The following is a 23,075-nucleotide window of genomic DNA, read 5'->3' as shown; positions in this document are numbered from 1 at the left end:
TCCCATTTACACCTGACATCAATGCCTGGCCGGTGTGGCTCAGTGGTTACAGGCATTCTCCCATTTACACCTGACAACAATGCCTGGCCGGTGGCTCAGTGGTTATATGCATTCTCCCATCTAAACCTGACAACAATGCCTGGCCGGTGTGGCTCAGTGGTTGAGCCTTGACTCAGGAACCAAGAGGGATGCTGGTTCAATTCCCATGCAGGGCACATGCCCGGGTTGCGAGTCGGTCACCAGTGGGGGGCGTGCAGGAGGCACGATCAATGATGTTCCTCTCTTATCCATGTTTCTCTCTCTCTATCCCTCTCCCTTCCTCTCTCTCTAAAAATCAATTAAAAAAACATTTTAACCTGACAACAATATTATGAGATATTATGTTCCCATTTTACAGATAAGAAAATTGAGGCTTAAAGGGGTCAGGCACCCAGCCAGTGAGGCACAGGATTGGAACTCACTTAGATCTTACTCCAACATCATACAGTAACATGCATGTTACATTAATATAAATTTTACAGATAAAATCACCCTATACATTTTGTTTTGAAATGTATGTACTTATTAACATACCTTAGATACTGACCTATCTCATTATTTTTCATAATTTGTGTGTTCAAAGGGTATGTGCAAGTCACTCAAATGAAACAGATAAGACTGTTCATCTCATAATGTTTGTTAAAACAGACTGATGCCATTAAATAGCAGTAAATAATGAACAAAACTGCTTTGGCCAAGGAAGGCACCATTGTTTCTGCCCTCGGCCTTTCTCCTCACAGGTCCTTGCACCGGTAGCCACGCCTGGTCCTCCTCCGGGACTGGGCTGCTGGGGAAGGAGGGTGGGCGGGCTGAATCTGAGGGACTGCCGCGCTACTTCCTCCTCGCAGCCCGCAGGGTGGCAGCCGGGCCTGGCCCTGCTTCCGGACCCGGGAGCTGGGCGAGCCGGGAGGCGACACGGGAGCTTTAGCACACGACCAGGTCTCTGGCTTCCCATTTTCTTCTTTTTAAATCAAGGGGAACAGATGAAGTTTTTCACTGAATTTTTATTTGCTGAACTTCATCAACATTGATAGCAACTTCCTAAAGAATACCATCTATATATGGAACCTACTAGTGACACTATTACTGGTATTGACTACTTACTTCAGGGTCATAACAGCTTTAGATGTGATATGGAGCCTGGGGAACATATGCCATGTGTGGTGAATATGTTGGTTTATGGTGTTACTTTCTGGAAAAACTTCAGATATAGTCACATATGTACACACACACACACACACACGTATTTACACACCTTTAGTATATATCTACATATACAAATTTTATTTATTTAGCTCAGAGAAAATATACCAAAAGAAACAAAACAAAACAAAAAAAATGAGAAAAAAGAAAAAGAAAGAACATAAGTAAATTTGATACTTAAAACACACAATATACAGCATAAAGAAGTGGCAAATTTTTGCTGTATTTGTAAACTAATGTAGTGTGTGAGCCTGAAAAAAATTAAACTGATGCAGCTTATAGTGAACAAAGGGCACTGTTTAACTCTGGCACTAACATCTCAGAATATTTTTTTGAAAATCCAAGTTGAGTTGGCTTCTTTAATAAACTCAGACATCTATTAACGGAAAAAAACATTCACCAAAACACCTCATTTCCAAAAAGAAATGAGAGCAGACGGGTGAGCGGGGCTGGAACTGCGTCTGCTCGGTTGGCAGGGACCTGGTGTCGACACCTGGAGTGGCTGCCATCAAAACCTCCAGGAAGAGCGAGTCCCATGAACCCAAGTATGAGCTGAGAGTTAAGTTTATACCCTGAGCAAATCGTTTCAAACGCAGACATAAATTTTGTCTAAAAGTTGGCATTAGATTACTTATTAGTATAAGTGTACTCTGTCTTCAGGAACTTTTCGGGCGATACTCAGTAGTACTTTTTGTTCCAGAGATTATGATTCTGCCATTATTTGAGGTTGATAATTAGACACAATAACCAGCTCTTGTAACCCAAAGGGTCAAACTCTATAATATTGTCTGTGCTTGCAGAATTTTAAAAAGCTTGGATGCAGCCAAAGACTTGGGGAAAGAGTTTTTAATTAAACACTAATGAGGCCAGAAAAAACACTTGGTTCTTTTCTCTCCCAAGAACCCAGGCACAACCAAAGGACCCTTCCATCTTCCATCCCTAACCCCAGGGGATGGGAAGGAGCTGAGAGGTCAGAATGAAAAGCGACACCCACAGAGCGCCCCAAGGGAAGCACAAGTTCTGAAGCTCAGGCAGCAGAGGTCAGGGGAACGGGGCTCTCAGAGCCTGCCCAGGGCTGGGCACAGGGACGCCATCACTGGAGTCTGGAGGCGAGAGATGGCAGGAATGCCAACTTCCCCACCCTGGCCCATGAGGGGGCCTGCAGCTGGCTGGGCACAAAAGCTGGGTCCTCGGGGAGCCTGGTTCAGGGGGGGAGGTAACCTGTAACCTGTTCTGCCCTCTAAAAAGCTGCTCCCTAATCACATGGCCACCGGAGAACCCAATCTCTCCCCAGTCAGCCACAGCGGTTGGGACTATCTCCACAATGAAAAAGAACATACACACACGCACAGATACATTTCCACTCGCGGCTTTCTTCCCGGATGAGGGTTCCAGAACTTCCTAGAATGCAAACAGTCTCTTTGGACAGAGTCCCCAGATGCTGCTTCCTCCCCCTCCAAAGTCTCAGCATCTTCCTACCCCCCCCCCCACCTCCAGGCTGCGCAGGCCCCCTAACTGCCCCCACCCCAGCCATTCCTCAGAGGGGGAGAGCCAGCTTATTAAAATGTGGCGCCCATTCCTTAGTTCACTTAGCCCACAAGTGTCTCTGAGGGACACGCCAGGTTCCAGGCACGAGGACACTGTGGTGACCAAGGAGCAGGCCCGGCTGGCCTTCAGCTAACATTCTGCTCCGGAGACACCAGCACATAAACAAAGGAGTCCCAACAGAGCAGGAGAAGCAGGGAAGAGAGTGGGGTGGCCTCTGGGGTTGGGAGGCGCCTGAAGGAAGCCAGCCCTGTGGGAAGTCCGAGGGCACAGGCTCGAGGTGGAATGCCTGGGGCCTGAGGACAGCAAGGAGGCCGGTGCTGCTGGAAGAGTGGGAAGGGGGAGGGAGAAGAGTGCTGGATCCCAGAGAGCCCAGCCGAGTGCTTTGAGGTCGGAGGGGTGAAGCAGCGCTGGTCGCAGGGACTTGTTGGTAGAGTAAGGCTGGCTTTTTCTCGCAGTTGGGAAGTCATTGGAAGGTTTGGAATAAGGGAATGATACCATCGGACTTACTTTTGGCAAAGCCTGGAGGAACTGGGGGTTGGGGGGCATTACAGGCGAGGGAGGTCCCCCCCCACCCCCGCCCTCCCCTCCCCCGCCCACGAAGGACTGTGAGGGCAAGTGTAGGAAAGGAAGAGGCTGGTGGATTGCAGACCAAGTCCATTCTGCTCAAGGCTGAGTGAATGGACTCGGATTTAGCCAGATCTTTGCTCTTGGACAAGTTCACTAATAGCTCTAAACAATGTCCACTTGTGCCAAACGGGTTGCATAAAGCCTATTTCATGTCGTTGTTGGGAGAATTACATGAAACAGTGAATATAAAGTGCTCAGCACTACATCTAACACATAGATATGGCCATTAAGTCGAAGTAACCAGAGCTAACACTTTGTAAATGCCTACTGTGAGACAGACCTTCACTCATGTGACTGCTGTCATCCCCACCTCACACACAAGAAAAGGAGCCGCCAATTAAATGTGGGTGCTTGGGCCTGAGCCCTGGTCACGGTTGCATTCATAACTACTAGCACGGTCACTTTTGGCTTAGGATCAAGTTTGTACAAGGAGACCAAATTTTTGCATTTGAAAAACTACTCCTTCTCAATCAATGCTCTTAAAACCCTTATACCAAACTTCAAATGTACGTCTTATTTAATCTTTTGTAGAGGGAAAGAAACAGGCTCAGAGCAATTAAGTAGCTTGGCTCGAGGTCACACAGCTGGTGAACGATGAAGCTTTGGTTTCAAGCCAAGTCCAGCTGATTATTTTATTTCTCTATTTTATCCAGGTTTCTTTCTCTCTTAGGTAATAAGCCTCTAATCACATTTTAAAGAGACAAAAGAATTCCTGTGAAAATATTTGCTGGCTACATTACCCAAGGGTAGAATGATGCCTGTACTAACTGGGTCTCCTAGCAGCTGCAAATCTAAGGCTCATATGGGAAGCGAGCTTACACAGACAAGAAAGCAGTCAGTGGAGCCCCATGGCCTCATGTGTGACTATCTGGGACTCTTGGTTCTACGGAATATGGTTCAGGGGTGAGAGGAAGAAATTTTAATAGTTCTGTTGGAGAGAAAGAATTAAACTAAATAGTTGTAAGCATCTTTGCTTTCAGAAAATAAACCCAAGAAGACAGCAGCATTAACGTGTCAGAGTCTCTCTATGAAAAGCTGAAGCATGAACACATGTGGGCACAGTGTCTCTCTGCAGTGGGCATGGGCCCCTTTCCTGGTTGCCACCCTAGACTATAATTCTTAATCTGGGGTGAGGGAGGAGAAAAGAGGAGTCAAGGATTCTGCAGATTTTAGAAGTTCTAAAGGTCATTCATGTGCATAAGAAATTGACAGCACAGCATATATGAAGATTATTTGCCAGGCATCCATCCATCCAACCATCAATCCAACCAACCGTCCATCCATCCATCCATCCATCCATCCACCCACCCATCCATCTCTTAATCCACAGGTCCATCCATCCACATATACATCTAACATGTTTTTAGTGCTTTTGAATCCATTTAATTTTTATAACAATCCCAGGGGAATAACTCTTTGAGGTAGATACTCCATTAAATAGCATCAAAGTTGAGTTAGGATTTGAACTTAGGCAATCTAACTTGATAGACTTAATTTTTAAGCACAAGGCTATGTTTCCACGCAATGTTTGTTGAGTGAACAAATTAGTGAATAAATAATACAATTCTACCTTTATGTGTTATTTACCTTTTAATAAACAAAGCAGCAAGTCAGTGGTAAGAAGCCAAGCACTTGAATCAGCTAGAAGTCTGTTAAATTCCAGCACCATGACTTACTAGCTGATCTATAATAATAAAAGTGTAATGTGCTGATTAGACCGGACAGTTGAATGACCTTCCGGATGAAGCCGGGGCTGTGAGGGCAAAGCCCCTTGCACAAATTTCATGCATCGGGACTCTAGTAAGTATATAAGACCACTGAGGTGGGATTCATGGGATCATCTGGAAGAGTTGCTATATGGCACGACATCTAAGAATGCTGACAATCTAGCCACTGTCCTTGTGAGTGCACACCCCAGAGAAGCGTGTGCCCGTGCACAAGGAGACAAACACAAACATTTTCTCTGCAATGTTTTGGCACACTGACTCCATCAAGAAGAGACTTATACACTCATGCAATTGGTCACAGGGGTTAACATGATTTTAGAGGTGAATTCCAAAAGCTCGCTGAGAGGAAAGTACGGTAGCAGAATGATACATTCATATATAAATTTTACAAACAAAAAATATATATTGTTTATACAAAACAGAAACAGAAGACAGATACAGAACAAGCTGATGGTTGCCAAAGGGGAGGAGGTTGGGGCTATATATATATCCCCAATACATATATATATATATATATATATATATATATATATACACACACACATATATATATATATTTACACATATATACACACACTAGTATGTATGTATATATGTATGTACATTTATAGATACAAGCATATGTGGCAAAATTATAAAAATATGTCTGGGGATGAAAAACAACAACTTCAGGTAGATTATAGGGAGAGATAGGAAGTACAAAGGTGGTTTCAACTTATTCTATAAAATTTTACTACATTATGAAAAAGTATTTGAAACAAACATAGCACAATACTAAGATGCCTTAAAACTGAGTAGAAGGTGCTTGAGTTTATCTATAATATCCTTTTTATTTTTGCATATTGAAATAATCCCCAAAAGGTGTGTTTTCATTGATTTTTTTTAGAGAGACAGGTGTGTGTGTGTGTGTGTGTGTGTGTGTGTGTGTGTGTGTGTGTGAGAGAGAGAGAGAGAGAGAGAGAGAGAGAGAGAGAAAAACTTCAATGGTGGGTTGCAAAGTGCCAAGCACAAGGCCTTAATAATTAGTAGCTATTAGTTGAATCAAGACAGTCAAACTATAAAAGCACTGGTTAAGGAGAAAATAATAATAGTTTAATCAACAAGCTTTGCCAAACATAACATTTAAATTGGACTGAGGCGGGGCCAGCTGGAAGGAAGGAGAGTGAGGCTGCATTGGCGGGAAGGAAATAGAAGAATCTAGCTTTAAAAGATGGCCTAGCTATCAGGGTGGCCTCCTGACTGGAATTAAAAATGATTAGGCCCTGGCCGGTGGCTCTCTCTCTCTCTCTCTCTCTTCCTTTCTTTCTAAAATCAATAAAAACATATCCTTGGGTGAGGATAAAAAAAAGATTAGGACATTAGAGGAACTGGCACTATTTCATTTGCCGTATTTGCCAGCCTCTTTCATGGCAAAGGTTAATTTCAAGGATGCCAGAGTGTATATGTCCTGTCTGTGTTTATGCACAGGAATATGATTACACACAGAGGCTGAATTTTGGCCTCTCTTCCATGCTGTAAGTCACATGGCTTTGTTTGTAAAAGTCAGGCCTACACACCGATTCCCCATTCGAATTACACTTTTTCACAACAACCCAATTGGACATCACAAGCAGAATGTTCAGAATGGACTACACGGGGGACTGCGCTCCACTGGGGAAGGACAGACTGAGAAACACAGACAGCAATGTGAAAAGCAGAAGCATCTGTTCTTAACTTGATGTTTTCCAAGCTGTGCAACGAAGGCTCAAAAACGCGTTTCAGCCATCTGGACACTGCTCTTGTTGGTCTTAAAAATGACATCTTAGTTCCCTGACACAGAATTGCAGTCTTTGGTTAAACACAGAAAAGGTGGGAGATGCTTTTTCTCGTTAGTAAGTGGACTCATATTTCATTTATCAGCCGAGTTTTCTTTCCTTCCTGTAGGTGTCACTACTAGTAGCTGACTCCACGGCTACCCATCCCTTCAACAGAGGGTAGAATCCACAGGAAGGCCGTCCTGCCAGCCAGGCCATCTTTCAAAGCCAGAGCCTTCTACTTCCCTCCCGCCCAGGCACCCCTCTCCTTCCTCTGCCTGGCCCCGCCCCGCAGTCCAGGCTTCCTTCCGTTCCAGCATGTGGGGAGGGCGGAAGAGGGAGGGGGAGGGGGAGTGGGGGGAGGAGGGCAGGCTCTTCTGGATGGTGCTGTGTCTCAACTCCCTCTGGGAATTGCCCTGCCTGCGAGAGAGCTGCTAGTCCAAGGTCACATGGTCTTCTCAAGGGCAGCCCACCTCCAATGATGGGTTGACTCAGAAGAGGGGAAGGTCCAGCCCTTTTGTCCAACTGGGGACAACTCGCAGTCTCAGAGCTACCCGTGAGGTCAGCAGAGGCCTTTGCTGAGCTGAGCTGCAGCCCGGCTTCTCCTCTGCTCAGCCCTCCCCCTCCCTGTTCCCTCTACAGGCCTCGATCCTGGGAGTACACGCCCTCCTGCTAACCTCAGGTCAGCGTCAGCTTCCTGAGGAACCCAAGCTGCATCAGCATTCGTGCAGCTCGCAGGAGCGCTTTTCCTGGCCGCTCTGGGTGAGGGGGCTACACTCTGACCAATGGCTCCCGAAAAGTGACATGAGCCACTTAGAGGCTGAGCTCTTAGTAGCCATGGCAAAGACCCAAAGGGCTCTTCACTCTCTTCATGGCAACTGGCAATGTTCAGGAATGTTCTGTGAGCCTGAGCGACAGTGAGCAGCAGAGCTTACACCAGCCTGTGATTGGACAGGTAGTATAACCGAAATAACCCTTATTGTTTTAAGCCTCTAGGATCCTGAGGGCTGGTAGTTGCCATAGCAAAGCCTAGCCTATCCCGATGAATAACCCTTCCTCACTGTGCCGCCTCCCCCTGCCCGCCCCTTCCCACCCGCACTGTGCCACCCCCTCCCGAGTCTATCCCTGACACCTTACTGCCATCAGTGCCATTCTCAACCCACCTCCTCCGCCTCCCAAAGTTCTAAAGAAAAACATCAAAATCCTAATCTTAAAATACAGGATCAATCAAGTTCAGGTATCATTCTCAAACAACATTTCTTAGTCTGCCGGACTGGCTCTCCCCCGCCCACCCCCCCTCCTCCAGCAGCCTTAAAAATCTCTATAATCCCTCAGAGCCCCGTCTCCCCAGGCTGGAACACCTCTGCCTTCCTACATCTGCCCACCCCTCCTGTCCTTTAAACCTCAGCCAGGGCTCCTGCCCAGCGTAGACCCCTCCACGGGCACCTGAAGCGTCCTGGGGCAAGCTTTCCCACAGAGCCTGGTCTCCTTACCTGCCCCCTGCCCCCCGCCCCCCACTTGACAAGACATTTCTTGAGAAGGGCAAGAGAAATGTCCATTTTAGTACAGTTAGTACGGTGTGCCACGAGGAAATTTCTAGTACACACAAACCGGGCACTCGACATTTGTTTGTTAATTTCCTAGTGACTAAGTTTTTCATGAGAAAAATCCTCCATATTCCTTCACGTTCTGTGTTTCTATGACTGAATTCTGGACTTTTCATCATCTAGCATTCTCTGACCAACACATTGCTTTTTTCCCCCTAGTCCAGGGATTGGCAAGCTCTTTCTGTAAAGGGCCTGATAGTCAATATTTTTGATTTTGTGACCAATACAGTCTTTGTCTCAGCCACTCAGCTCTGTCACCATAGTGAGGAAGCATCCATAAACAACGTGTAAAGGAATGAGCAGGACTGTGTGCTAATAAAACTTTATTTACAAACACGGAAGGCAGGTCAGTTTTTTCTGTGGGTCATAGTTTGTCGGCCCCATCTAGTCTATATAAGTCAGAGGACGCTGGAGAGTGAAGGTTGGGGCAAGCAAAGTGCACATGGTTGGAAATGCACACAGGCCACTGAGTGCTCCGTGGGAGACTGTCCTTGGGGAACTTGGTCTTTCCCATCCAGTGTGGTGGGATGCAAAGCTCAGGTGTTAGCAGTTTATGAATCATCAGAGTCTTGCACATAAAGAGGGTATCTCTTTACCGTATGCTCTCTGTGGCCTCCTAGGTTTTATGTATGGGCTTAAAGAAAACTGATGAACAAAACAGATCCAGAGACATGGAAGCATAGGATAGACTGACAAATCTCAGAGTGAAGCGGGGAACAGACGGGATTCACCAAAGATCTTATATGCTTATATGTATAACCCATGGACACAGACAATAGGCTGGTGAAAACCTGGGGGGAAGCAGGGAAGTAGGGGGAGGGGGTCCATGGGGGAAAAAGGAGGGCGTCTGTAATAATTCCAACAATAAAGGCACATTAAAAACAGAAAAAGAAAGAAAATGTGGACCTACTGTGCAGAACACAAGTCCAAATGCCCAAGGCCCACACTATGTACACTGCTGTGCAAATTCCAGTCTCTCTTACTAAACACCATCACATGCAAAGATGGGAATTCAGTGTCCAGAGAACGACTCTCACTTACGAAAACAGTGGCAACACCCATAGCTGCCCCTTGTCAAGTACCTCCCACGGGTCTGCTGTTAAGTCATTTATGTAACCAAGACCTAACATTTATTGAGCACCTGCTTGTACCAGGCAGGGCGCTCGGTGTTATGTGTTATCTTGTGGATTTCCCACCACCCCACAGTGCAGGTACTATGGCTCTCCCCGCTAACCCGGGAGAAATGGGGCGCAGGAAAGAAGAGCAACTTGCTCAAGGCTGAGTCCATAGCCTCTGCCACATTCTGCACCGCACTCTCTGTCAGCGGCCGGCCTCAGGGGAGCTGACCCAGCCTCTTGCTGTCACTTGAATGTCCCGGATTCTGTCCAGGTTGCCTCCTGTGGGAGGCAATGACTCCATTCCGGTTTTGTAGGAAATGCTACCTTTGAGACCTTGGGGAGGAAAAGAAAACTGAATCCCAAGTCACACACTGAGGGCTTTGTTAGAGCACGCCACCCTTACACAAAGCAGAGTATGGCTATTTTTAAACAATATTCTCCCATCATTTCCCACCTTAATTGCTGGTTAAACCTAACTAACAGCTATAATGCAACCCATCCAGGCAAGATATAAACAGGACAGATATATGGTAGACAAGCCAGCTTTTCAAATTTAGCCCGAAATTGAAGATGACTATCCCATTTCTGCAACTTTAAGCAAATTCAAAGCTTCACTCACAAGGTAAGTCGTTGCTTAAGGAAGCTCCGTGCAGCTTCAGCCTGCTTTTCATTTAGTCGCATTCCTATAGGAATGCCTTATAGCTAATATTCTAATTATTCATGGATATTGGCAAATTAAGGCACTTGCCTCTCTAATATCCAGAAAAGGAGGAAGTGTTCAATTCCAAAGAAATCATGCCTTCCTGGGGCAGCCAGCCAGGCAGTGATGTCGCTGCCAAACCCGTATGAATAGGCGAGGGATCTCATTTCGCTTATAGTATATGAATAAACAGAACCGCGGGGACGGCAAGTATTTCATGGAATGGATATCTCCCGCCCCACCCCTGTTTCTCTCTAGAGTCATTGAGGTCTGGATTTTCTCACAAACAAAACGATTCAGATGAGAAGCAAGAAAAACGACACCTTTTTATTATCAAGATGATAAAAATCTGGTTCGGTAAAATATGTAACTCGGTGTTTCCCGTTCTGGTGTGTGTTTCCAGTTCATCTGCCAGAAAGCGTGCGGCACAATGGACTCCCTCCGGGCTGAGAATTCATAATGATGGGGCAGCAACACGGGCTTCATAGGAGAGGCTTCTACCTCCTTAACTCAAATGACTTGCAGCTGTATTTGTGCATGGATCTTTGTACTATCTTGAAAAATAACTAGTCATTTTATTTAAAGAGCTCTGGATCTGAGAGGCGACGACTGCAGGCGCAGCGACATTGCCGGCTGCATCTCAACCAAGCACGGACCCTCCCTCCGTTTGGCAGCTTTGTGGTCTGGGGGCCAACCTCACTCCCAGCTGCAAACATGGGGCTGCTCCTCCACCGGCCTAAACCAATCAATATAACTCAGTGTTTCTCAACGTTTTATTCATTATCATCCTCTTAAGAAGCCTGTTTAAATTTTTTGTTAGCTAGTCCCCTCACTCCATGTTCTAATGCCTCAGATATACTTACATCTGTGCATGTGTAGCTGTGCTGTTGGTATAAAAAGAGCACTGTTTTTGCTCCCTCCTAGTCTCAACCAACTATTTTGCCTTTGGGGGCCCATATCACTCTCATTGAGAATGCGTTCATTATAACTCCATTCCCTGTGCCAATCGGTGCATGGCACTGGGGGTGGGCACAGACCCTCAGTTGACTCATCAGAGCACAAAGCGAAAATTTTTGTGTGGTTGGTGAATATGAGGAATTCTCTCTCTCTGGGAGGCTTGCTATGTGAAACTGCAGTGGCTCTCCTCTCTGCTGAGGAGAGACATCAGCTGGGGGTGAAGCCAGCACACACAGGACAGGCTGAAAGAGGCGGGGGGGAGTGAGCACGGGGTCCTGGTCAGAGCATGCCTGCCGCTCCTTCCACTGCCAGGCTGTTCAGCTGCGCCCAAAGTCCCGTCTTCTCATCCTGTAGGCTAGTTGCCTTGGGTTTCCTATTGTACTTCGTGAACTCTAACTCACTGAACACTTCTTGTTGAATGCTCTGAACTCCAGGCACTGCGCTCAATGCCTTCGATGTTCTTTCTCGTAATAATGTCTCCATTTTATAAAGATGAACCCCAAGCACAGAGAGGTGAAGTAACTTTCCCACAGTCATGTGGGCAGAGGTAGGGTTACTCCTATACCTGTAATGCCTGGAGCTGAAGGTATTAACCACTTTATTTACTTCTTTTCAGTCCCATACAATTAAAGTCACTACTTTCTTGCTCGGCATTTCAAAGGCATTAGAGAAAATGATATTTTGTTGCTAACAATGAACTTTGTTGTACAATGAAGAAATCTATGCTTCTCCCAACATTTTAAAATATGTAAAAAATCTTATTTCTCCTATTTCTCCAAAGACAACTTTAAACTTAGGGATCATTTTCTACTGGTGAGTAATAACATGGGCTTCATTAGTTTAGACGGTCTTTCTTGTCATTATGAGAGGGTACTAGCTCAGTCACCATCCATTTTACAAAAGGGAAAATTTACAGTTCAGTAGGTTAGTCCTTCAAGTTGCTGTTCTGTATTGAAGATTATTGATCAGCCTTATAAAGAGCCCTGGGGGCTCAGGTTTCTGGAACCCTCACTTCTGAGTTGGTCACTAATAGTACAAGAGATAATCCATAAGTCCCTGACACTTGGAGACAGGCATGAGGGCTGTCTGATTGGCGACAAGACTGTGTTCTCCTTTTGAAAGTTTATCCAACGTTAAAAAGCAAACCCCAAACTATACCGGGGTGACCTGTCCTACAGACCAAACTGAACCATGATTTCCCCAAAGAGAAAAAGGTGGAGAGGTAGACATAACTCTGGGTCCAGGGCCAGGTGCTGTGAGCCGTGTGGCCAGGGGGACACAGCCGCAGCTCCAGGACACTCTCAACCCCACCAGCGGCCCCAGCTCTCAACCTGGCTTTTGGGTTCTTTCCAAATGCAAGGCATTGCCGACACGTTAGCCAAAGCAGGAGTCGTGGAAGCACGAAGGAAAGGCTCCTCACACCTGAGCAAGGACAACACCGATGCCAAGGCCGACGAGGGGCGCCCACAGTGTGGTTCCCCACAGTTTAACTGCCGGTGCGAGATGTAGATTATGGCCACCCTGGGCACTGGGGGTTCGGGAACTGCTACAGAGCTATTCCCATCCCAGGAAAGAAAGAGGCGCTCTGTTCCTCGAATAAACACCAGGTAGAGTCTCATTACATGCTAGGCAGGTTTTTTTAAACCTCAAAGATATTAACAACCAGAGCACAGGACTTTGAAATCCACAAACGGCTGTTTTGAAAAACCCAGGGAAGCTGTGGTCCCACAGAGGATGTGAGTCTCCTAGTTGATGAAAGTTGCTGCATTTCTGCCTGCAAGGGGGGGGGGGGGGCCGCAGGGAAATACAGAGGCTGTGCTGTGCTGTGTGCCCGGGAGTAAATCCAAACTGAAGCATTTCCACTGCAGCCCGGCCACCCGCCCCCAGCCCTCGCCCTCCGCAGAGCCCCAGAGGCTGCAGGCACAGAACCAGCCTTCCCGGCTCTGCCTGCGAGTCCGGCTGCCCGAGGGAAAACCGAAATGAAAGCGAAGGGAAGATTGCAAGCCCACTAACGCCCCACTAACGCCGACTACACGGCGCGACGGCGCTGCCCCTGAAGCAGAAAGGAGGAACCACCTGCAGGTCCAGGTTCAAACCACAGCGTCTCCCCCGCCAGCCAGCGCCCCCGGGACAACAGACGTCCGCGCGCCCCGCGCCCCGCGCATCCCCAGGGCCAGGCAGCAGGCACCCGCGAGCCGCAGCCCCTGGAGTTGCAGCGAGGCGGGGGAGAGGGGAACCCACAGGTGCGGCGCCCCGGCGCGGCCTCACCTGGTACACGGCCCGCAGCCCGCACCACGTCCGCAGCGCCTGGTGGCAAGCCCGCAGCCGCTCCGCGTACCATCTCCGCAGCGCGGACACCGTCAGGTTCCACACGAAGCGGCCGCCGCTGAACAGCAGGTCCTCCACGCCGCACGTGAACCCCGAGGCCATGCCCGCCGCCCCCGTCCTGCCGGCTCCGCGGCTGCCGCCCCAGCGCTGCTCCGCCGGTGCTGCCGGCAGCGGGTCAGCCCGTCACCAAACTGGCCTCTCCCCGCGCGCGCTGGCCCGGCGCCGGGGGCATGCCCGGGGTGGGGCGCGCCAGGACGGCCGCGGCTGGCACACAGGGCCCAGTGTCCCCCCCGCCCCCCCGCCCCCGCGGCTGGCAGCCTGAGCAGCTGCGCTCCGCTCCGCCGGGGCGAGCCCCCGCGCTCCCGGGGCTCGGGCAGCCCAGCCGGCAAGGACTCCCCCTGGCGCTCCCCAGGGCGCTGGGCAGAGGGGAGCCGAGCAACTCTTCGCAGAGGCAGAGAGCTGCATGTCAGAGCCCTGGGCTTGCACGTCCTACACACACACGCGCACACACACGCACACGCGCACACACAGGCGCACACACACAGGCGCGCACACACAGGCACACACACAGGCACAACACACCAGCCTGACTCCTACTGGGCTTTGGGGAGCACCTTACTTTTCCCTACAGGGTCTTTGCTTGGCATCAGGTTCTGTTCACACTGATATATATCCCTGGGCAACCACAAATGCAGAATGAGGGGGGGGGGGAGAGGGAGAGAGAGAGAGAGAGAGAGAGAGAGAGAGAGAGATCTCCCGCGCATCCCTTTGGACCCCACTCCTGGGGGAACAGCCCTGAGCTTTCCTGGGTTGGGCTGAGCGAGGAGATGAAAATTCCTGGCTCCAAGCAGCAGAGTGCTGGCTCCAGAACCTGCCTTTGCTCCTAACTTGAGGGTCTCCCAAAAATCTACTTGCCTGTTGTTGTGGGGGTGGAGGGAGGTGAGGGGATGGGGGCGGGGTCAGGGCCCTGCACCCCGGGCACTGTTCCAGTTCAATGCAGCAGTCGGTTATGAGAAAACAAGAGGGTTCTTGGCTTCTGGCAGGTGGCTTCCAGTCACTATTTGCTGGGAAACAGAAGCTCACAAGAGAATCCGTGGCTCGACTCTGGAAAACCCAGCCAGATAGCCCAGCAGCAGCTGCCAGCACAAACCCGCACCGGCAGTTTATTCTGGACTCAAAGCCGGAGGAACTGTTCCACCCCAAGTCACCAGACAGTTAAGTTTGCTTTTAAGAGCCCCCAGGATCAATATCACCGCAGGCATGTGGAAAGGGGCCGTGAACACCCCCACACCACCAGTCCTATCTTCCCGAGAACCTGTGCGGGTTTCAGTCCCTGGAACGAAACCGCTCTCCCAGCAAAGCCATCGCAGCCCAGGGAGGCCCAGTGGCGCCTGAAGCCGCCTGTAAGACGATGGTCTGTATTTTCCTGGCAGCCCCACTCCTGGGCTGTGTCACTGCTGTGAAGTGGCGGGAAGGTAAGGACGGTGCCAAAGCCTTTCTCCTGCACCAGCTCAGAAGCTCCCGACAGGTTATGGACAAGCAAGCGGCTTGATCTCAGGTTTCACAGGTACGGCTGGGATCCTACTTCAGGTGAAACTCAGTCAAAACAACACACAAACCTGTCCTCAACCTGCATGCTGTTCTCAGAGTGACTACAATCCAGAAACTTTGAAATGAGAGTTCTTCGTTCACTACCTTTTTCTTCTTTTTATTGCTAATAAAATCGCCCAGGAGTGTTTGTTGGATTTGTTGATCGGACCCAAGCTCTGTGCATCTCTTTTCAGAGGGAGCCTGCCCTCGGGGCTCTGGGGTTGGCATTCCGAAGGTACCCTCCATCAGCCCGTGTTCCCAGAACCAGAACACACCAGGTCTTACTGCATCGAAGAGAACCAAGTGAGGAGCCTTTGAAAAGAAGGGTCGTAATTCTAATGGGAAGCTACTGAACTTCACGAGTGGCCTATCTGTCCGAGTACGTTTCTGCTGTGATGATGCAGTGCGACTGTGTTCTCGGAAGTGCTGAGCGGCCAGGGGCCCCAGGAGAAGCCTGCAACAGGCGGTGCCCTGTCTCCAGGCCCCGTCCTCTCCACCCACCTCTCCCTCAGGAGGGACGCCCTGGAAACCCGTGGCTGCTACCTGCCGTGCCAGGTCTAATGTCAGTGCTCAACTCCAACCTCAGTCATTCCACGCAGGGTTTCCAAAGTCAGTGCTTACTCTGTTTTCTAGAAAACAGGATTGGTAAACTAGGGGTTCTCAAAGTGCAGTCCTGGAGCCAGCAGCATCGGCAATGTCCCCTGGGAACTTGCTTGAGATGCTAGTCCTCAGGCTGCTCCAGAATCAGAAACTAGGCATGCGGTCAGGACCTGTCTTTTCATGAAGCTTCGGGGGGTTCCTACTTGTGCGAGAGTTTGAGAACCGCTGTTGTAGGCATGGCATTTAGGAGCTGAGTCTCCTAACAGAGATGCATCTGACGCCACCCGCGCTCTGAAAGCCCTGTGGGCCTTGAGCAAGCTCTTCACCCACCAGGCCTCCATACCCTCGTCTATAGGTGGGGGTGACATCAGGACTCACTGCACAGGATTGGGAGATGATTAAATAAACGATTCTGAGTAAAATGTTTAGTGTAGTGGAGGCAAAGGGTACAAACTGCCACCGCCAACACAATCAGGGACGTTTTCATTTCTCGGTGATCAGATACAGTGGTTTAAGTAAAATGTGTTTTGTTTTGTTTTTGAATTTCAACTGATTGTCAATATCTGCTTTCCTCCCCCTTTCTGGGTATTGGGTGTTAAAGCTGTTGACTTGTTTGGAGGAGGAGTTCTGCCACTCTTGTTCCAGTTCCCAAAAGCCATTTGAAGTTCAATTGTTCCCACCATGCCAACCTCTCCCGGGACTCCCAGCCATGTGCTCAAAGCTGGTGCAAGGCGGAAACACACACCTTGTCCCGCCCCCATCAACACTGACGCTGGTCAGCCAAGCAGCCGTCCTCCCTGCAGGAGCCGCTGAAGCTCTTGGATGGGGGGTGTTAGAGGGATGGGGGTGTTAGAGGGACAGGGGGGTGTTAGAGGGACAGGGGGTGTTAGAGGGATGGGAGTGTTAGAGGGACAGGGGGTGTTAGAGGGACAGGGGGTGTTAGAGGGATGGGAGTGTTAGAGGGACAGGGGGGTGTTAGAGGGATGGGGGTGTTAGAGGGACAGGGGGTGTTAGAGGGACAGGGGGTGTTAGAGGGATGGGGGTGTTAGAGGGATGACAGTGTTAGAGGGACAGGGGGTGTTAGAGGGACAGGGGGTGTTAGAGGGACAGGGGGGTGTTAGAGGGACAGGGGGTGTTAGAGGGACAGGGGGCTGTTAGAGGGACAGGGGGAGTTAGAGGGACAGGGGGTGTTAGAGGGACAGGGGGTGTTAGAGGGACAGGGGGGTGTTAGAGGGACAGGGGGTGTTAGAGGGACAGGGGGTGTTAGAGGGACAGGGGGGTGTTAGAGGGACAGGGGGTGTTAGAGGGACGGGGGTGTTAGAGGGATGGGGGTGTTAGAGGGACAGGGGGTGTTAGAGGGATGGGGGTGTTAGAGGGACAGGGGGTGTTAGAGGGACGGGGGTGTTAGAGGGACAGGGGGGTGTTAGAGGGACAGGGGGTGTTAGAGGGATGGGGGTGTTAGAGGGATGGGGGTGTTAGAGGGACAGGGGGTGTTAGAGGGATGGGGGTGTTAGAGGGACAGGGGGGTGTTAGAGGGACAAGGGGTGTTAGAGGGACAGGGGGGTGTTAGAGGGACAGGGGGTGTTAGAGAGACAGGGGGTGTTAGAGGGACAGGGGGTGTTAGAGGGATGGGGGTGTTAGAGGGACAGGGGGTGTTAGAGGGATGGGGGTGTTAGAGAGACAGGGGGTGTTAGAGGGATGGGGGTGTTAGAGGGACAGGGGGTGTTAGAGGGACAGGGGAGTGTTAGAGGGACAGAGGGTGTTAGAGGGACAGGGGGGTGTTAGAGGGACAGGGGGTGTTAGAGGGACAGGGGGTGTTAGAGGGATGGGGGTGTTAGAGGGATGGGGGTGTTAGAGGGACAGGGGGTGTTAGAGGGATGGGGGTGTTAGAGGGACAGGGGGGTGTTAGAGGGACAGAGGGTGTTAGAGGGACAGGGGGGTGTTAGAGGGACAGGGGGTGTTAGAGGGACAGGGGGTGTTAGAGGGACAGGGGGTGTTAGAGGGATGGGGGTATTAGAGGGACAGGGGGGTGTTAGAGGGATGGGGGTATTAGAGGGACAGGGGAGTGTTAGAGGGATGGTGATGTTAGAGGGACAGGGGAGTGTTAGAGGGATGGAGATGTTAGAGGGACAGGGGAGTGTTAGAGGGACAGGGGGTGTTAGAGGGATGGGGATGTTAGAGGGACAGGGGAGTGTTAGAGGGATGGGGATGTTAGAGGGACAGGGAGTGTTAGAGGGATGGGGATGTTAGAGGGACAGGGGGTGTTAGAGGGATGGGGATGTTAGAGGGACAGGGGGTGTTAGAGGGATGGGGATGTTAGAGGGATGGGGGTGTTAGAGGGACAGGGGAGTGTTAGAGGGACAGGGGGTGTTAGAGGGATGGGGATGTTAGAGGGACAGGGGAGTGTTAGAGGGACAGGGGAGTGTTAGAGGGACAGGGAGTGTTAGAGGGATGGGGGGTGTTAGAGGGACGGGGGTGTTAGGGGGACAGGGGGTGTTAGAAGGACAGGGGGGTGTTAGAGGGACAGGGGGTGTTAGAGGGATGGGGGTGTTAGAGGGACAGGGGATGTTAGAGGGACAGGGGGTGTTAGAGGGACAGGGGGGTGTTAGAGGGATGGGGGTGTTAGAGGAACGGGAGTGTTAGAGGGACAGGGGGGTGTTAGAGGGACAGGGGGTGTTAGAGGGATGGGGGTGTTAGGGGGTCGGGGGTGTTAGAGGGACAGGGGGTGTTAGAGGGATGGGGGTGTTAGAGGGACAGGGGGGTGTTAGAGGGACAGGGGGTGTTAGAGGGATGGGGGTGTTAGAGGGATGGGGGTGTTAGAAGGACAGGGGGGTGTTAGAGGGACAGGGGGTGTTAGAGGGATGGGGTGTTAGAGGGACAGGGGGTGTTAGAGGGACAGAGGGTGTTAGAGGGACAGGGGGTGTTAGAAGGATGGGGGTGTTAGAGGGACAGGGGGGTGTTAGAGGGACAGGGGGTGTTAGAGGGATGTGGGTGTTAGAGGGACAGGGGGTGTTAGAGGGACAGGGGGCTGTTAGAGGGACAGGAGGTGTTAGAGGGACAGGGGGTGTTAGAGGGACAGGGGGTGTTAGAAGGATGGCGGTGTTAGAGGGACAGGGGGGTGTTAGAGGGACAGGGGGTGTTAGAGGGACAGGGGGTGTTAGAGGGACAGGGGGTGTTAGAGGGATGGGGGTGTTAGAGGGACAGGGGGTGTTAGAGGGACAGGGGGTGTTAGAGGGACAGGGGGTGTTAGAGGGATGGGGGTGTTAGAGGGACAGGGGGGTGTTAGAGGGACAGGGGGTGTTAGAGGGACAGGGGGGTGTTAGAGGGACAGGGGGTGTTAGAGGGATGGGGGTGTTAGAGGGACAGGGGGGTGTTAGAGGGACAGGGGGTGTTAGAGGGATGGGGGTGTTAGAGGGACAGGGGGTGTTAGAGGGATGAGGGTGTTAGAGGGACAGGGGGGTGTTAGAGGGACATGGGGTGTTAGAGGGATGGGGGTGTTAGAGGGACAGGGGGTGTTAGACGGATGGGGGTGTTAGAGGGACAGGGGGGTGTTAGAGGGACAGGGGGTGTTAGAGGGATCGGGTGTTAGAGGGACGGGGAGTGTTAGAGGGACAGGGGGTGTTAGAGGGACAGGGGGGTGTTAGAGGGACAGGGGGTGTTAGAGGGATGGGAGTGTTAGGGGGATGGGGATGTTAGAGGGATAGGGGGTGTTAGAGGGATGGGGATGTTAGAGGGACAGGGGGTGTTAGAGGGATGGGGATGTTAGAGGGACAGGGGGTGTTAGAGGGATGGGGATGTTAGAGGGACAGGGGGTGTTAGAGGGATGGGGATGTTAGAGGGATGGGGGTGTTAGAGGGACAAGGGGTGTTAGAGGGACAGGGGGTGTTAGAGGGACAGGGGGTGTTAGAAGGATGGGGGTGTTAGAGGGACAGGGGGATGTTAGAGGGACAGGGGGTGTTAGAGGGATGTGGGTGTTAGAGGGACAGGGGGGTGTTAGAGGGACAGGGGGTGTTAGAGGGATGGGGGTGTTAGAGGGATGGGGGTGTTAGAGGGACAGGGGGTGTTAGAGGGATGGGGGTGTTAGAGGGACAGGGGGGTGTTAGAGGGACAGAGGGTGTTAGAGGGACAGGGGAGTGTTAGAGGGACAGAGGGTGTTAGAGGGACAGGGGGGTGTTAGAGGGACAGGGGGTGTTAGAGGGACAGGGGGTGTTAGAGGGATGGGGGTGTTAGAGGGATGGGGGTGTTAGAGGGACAGGGGGTGTTAGAGGGATGGGGGTGTTAGAGGGACAGGGGGGTGTTAGAGGGACAGAGGGTGTTAGAGGGACAGGGGTGTGTTAGAGGGACAGGGGGTGTTAGAGGGACAGGGGGTGTTAGAGGGACAGGGGGTGTTAGAGGGATGGGGGTATTAGAGGGACAGGGGGGTGTTAGAGGGATGGGGGTATTAGAGGGACAGGGGAGTGTTAGAGGGATGGAGATGTTAGAGGGACAGGGGAGTGTTAGAGGGACAGGGGGTGTTAGAGGGATGGGGATGTTAGAGGGACAGGGGAGTGTTAGAGGGATGGGGATGTTAGAGGGACAGGGAGTGTTAGAGGGATGGGGATGTTAGAGGGACAGGGGGTGTTAGAGGGATGGGGATGTTAGAGGGACAGGGGGTGTTAGAGGGATGGGGATGTTAGAGGGATGGGGGTGTTAGAGGGACAGGGGAGTGTTAGAGGGACAGGGGGTGTTAGAGGGATGGGGATGTTAGAGGGACAGGGGAGTGTTAGAGGGACAGGGGAGTGTTAGAGGGACAGGGAGTGTTAGAGGGATGGGGGGTGTTAGAGGGACGGGGGTGTTAGGGGGACAGGGGGTGTTAGAAGGACAGGGGGGTGTTAGAGGGACAGGGGGTGTTAGAGGGATGGGGGTGTTAGAGGGACAGGGGATGTTAGAGGGACAGGGGGTGTTAGAGGGACAGGGGGGTGTTAGAGGGATGGGGGTGTTAGAGGAACGGGAGTGTTAGAGGGACAGGGGGGTGTTAGAGGGACAGGGGGTGTTAGAGGGATGGGGGTGTTAGGGGGTCGGGGGTGTTAGAGGGACAGGCGGTGTTAGAGGGATGGGGGTGTTAGAGGGACAAGGGGTGTTAGAGGGACAGGGGGTGTTAGAGGGACAGGGGGTGTTAGAAGGATGGGGGTGTTAGAGGGACAGGGGGATGTTAGAGGGACAGGGGGTGTTAGAGGGATGTGGGTGTTAGAGGGACAGGGGGGTGTTAGAGGGACAGGGGGTGTTAGAGGGATGGGGGTGTTAGAGGGATGGGGGTGTTAGAGGGACAGGGGGTGTTAGAGGGATGGGGGTGTTAGAGGGACAGGGGGGTGTTAGAGGGACAGAGGGTGTTAGAGGGACAGGGGAGTGTTAGAGGGACAGAGGGTGTTAGAGGGACAGGGGGGTGTTAGAGGGACAGGGGGTGTTAGAGGGATGGGGATGTTAGAGGGACAGGGGGTGTTAGAGGGATGGGGATGTTAGAGGGATGGGGGTGTTAGAGGGACAGGGGGTGTTAGAGGGACAGGGGGTGTTAGAGGGACAGGGGGTGTTAGAAGGATGGGGGTGTTAGAGGGACAGGGGGATGTTAGAGGGACAGGGGGTGTTAGAGGGATGTGGGTGTTAGAGGGACAGGGGGGTGTTAGAGGGACAGGGGGTGTTAGAGTGATGGGGGTTTTAGAGGGACAGGGGGGTGTTAGAGGGACAGGGGGTGTTAGAGGGACAGGTGGTTTTAGAGGGACAGGAGGTGTTTGAGGGACAGGGGGGTGTTAGAGGGACAGGGGTTGTTAGAGGGATGGGGGTGTTAGAGGGACAGGGGGTGTTAGAGGGATGGGGGTGTTAGAGGGACGGGGGGTGTTAGAGGGACAGGGGGTGTTAGAGGGACAGGGGGTGTTAGAGGGACAGGGGGTGTTAGAGGGATGGGGGTGTTAGAGGGATGGGGGTGTTAGAGGGACAGGGGGTGTTAGAGGGATGGGGGTGTTAGAGGGACAGGGGGGTGTTAGAGGGACAGAGGGTGTTAGAGGGACAGGGGGGTGTTAGAGGGACAGGGGGTGTTAGAGGGACAGGGGGTGTTAGAGGGACAGGGGGTGTTAGAGGGATGGGGGTATTAGAGGGACAGGGGGGTGTTAGAGGGATGGGGGTATTAGAGGGACAGGGGAGTGTTAGAGGGATGGGGATGTTAGAGGGACAGGGGAGTGTTAGAGGGATGGAGATGTTAGAGGGACAGGGGAGTGTTAGAGGGACAGGGGGTGTTAGAGGGATGGGGATGTTAGAGGGACAGGGGAGTGTTAGAGGGATGGGGATGTTAGAGGGACAGGGAGTGTTAGAGGGATGGGGATGTTAGAGGGACAGGGGGTGTTAGAGGGATGGGGATGTTAGAGGGACAGGGGGTGTTAGAGGGATGGGGATGTTAGAGGGATGGGGGTGTTAGAGGGACAGGGGAGTGTTAGAGGGACAGGGGGTGTTAGAGGAATGGGGATGTTAGAGGGACAGGGGAGTGTTAGAGGGACAGGGGAGTGTTAGAGGGACAGGGAGTGTTAGAGGGATGGGGGGTGTTAGAGGGACGGGGGTGTTAGGGGGACAGGGGGTGTTAGAAGGACAGGGGGGTGTTAGAGGGACAGGGGATGTTAGAGGGACAGAGGGTGTTAGAGGGACAGGGGGGTGTTAGAGGGATGGGGGTGTTAGAGGAACGGGAGTGTTAGAGGGACAGGGGGGTGTTAGAGGGACAGGGGGTGTTAGAGGGATGGGGGTGTTAGGGGGTCGGGGGTGTTAGAGGGACAGGGGGTGTTAGAGGGATGGGGGTGTTAGAGGGACAGGGGGGTGTTAGAGGGACAGGGGGTGTTAGAGGGATGGGGGTGTTAGAGGGATGGGGGTGTTAGAAGGACAGGGGGGTGTTAGAGGGACAGGGGGTGTTAGAGGGATGGGGTGTTAGAGGGACAGGGGGTGTTAGAGGGACAGAGGGTGTTAGAGGGACAGGGGGTGTTAGAAGGATGGGGGTGTTAGAGGGACAGGGGGGTGTTAGAGGGACAGGGGGTGTTAGAGGGATGTGGGTGTTAGAGGGACAGGGGGTGTTAGAGGGACAGGGGGCTGTTAGAGGGACAGGAGGTGTTAGAGGGACAGGGGGTGTTAGAGGGACAGGGGGTGTTAGAAGGATGGCGGTGTTAGAGGGACAGGGGGGTGTTAGAGGGACAGGGGGTGTTAGAGGGACAGGGGGTGTTAGAGGG

At 51.9% G+C, this 23,075-nt stretch overlaps 1 protein-coding gene across 7 annotated transcripts in view; it reads right to left on the bottom strand.

Annotated features, from left to right (window-relative positions):
• The window catches only part of FRMD4B (FERM domain containing 4B), a 212,424-nt gene that overhangs the window by 159,721 nt on the left and 29,628 nt on the right, over window positions 1–23,075 (bottom strand). For 3 of the 7 annotated variants that reach the window (XM_059662993.1, XM_059662995.1, XM_059662994.1), the window contains exon 1: window positions 13,588–13,943. The exons of 1 other annotated variant lie outside the window; for it this stretch is intronic. In XM_059662993.1, coding sequence (XP_059518976.1) covers window positions 13,588–13,749 — 162 coding nt within the window. In that variant the 5' untranslated portion in view covers window positions 13,750–13,943. Of the gene's footprint in view, window positions 1–13,587; window positions 13,946–23,075 lie in introns of those variants that run through there. 3 more of the 7 variants (XM_059662996.1, XM_059662998.1, XM_059662999.1) reach the window with 3 other exon arrangements.

This window comes from Myotis daubentonii, chromosome 14 (genome assembly GCF_963259705.1).
Source record: "Myotis daubentonii chromosome 14, mMyoDau2.1, whole genome shotgun sequence".
NCBI classification, from domain to species: domain Eukaryota; kingdom Metazoa; phylum Chordata; class Mammalia; order Chiroptera; family Vespertilionidae; genus Myotis; species Myotis daubentonii.
This window is presented reverse-complemented; position numbering and strand designations above follow the sequence as displayed.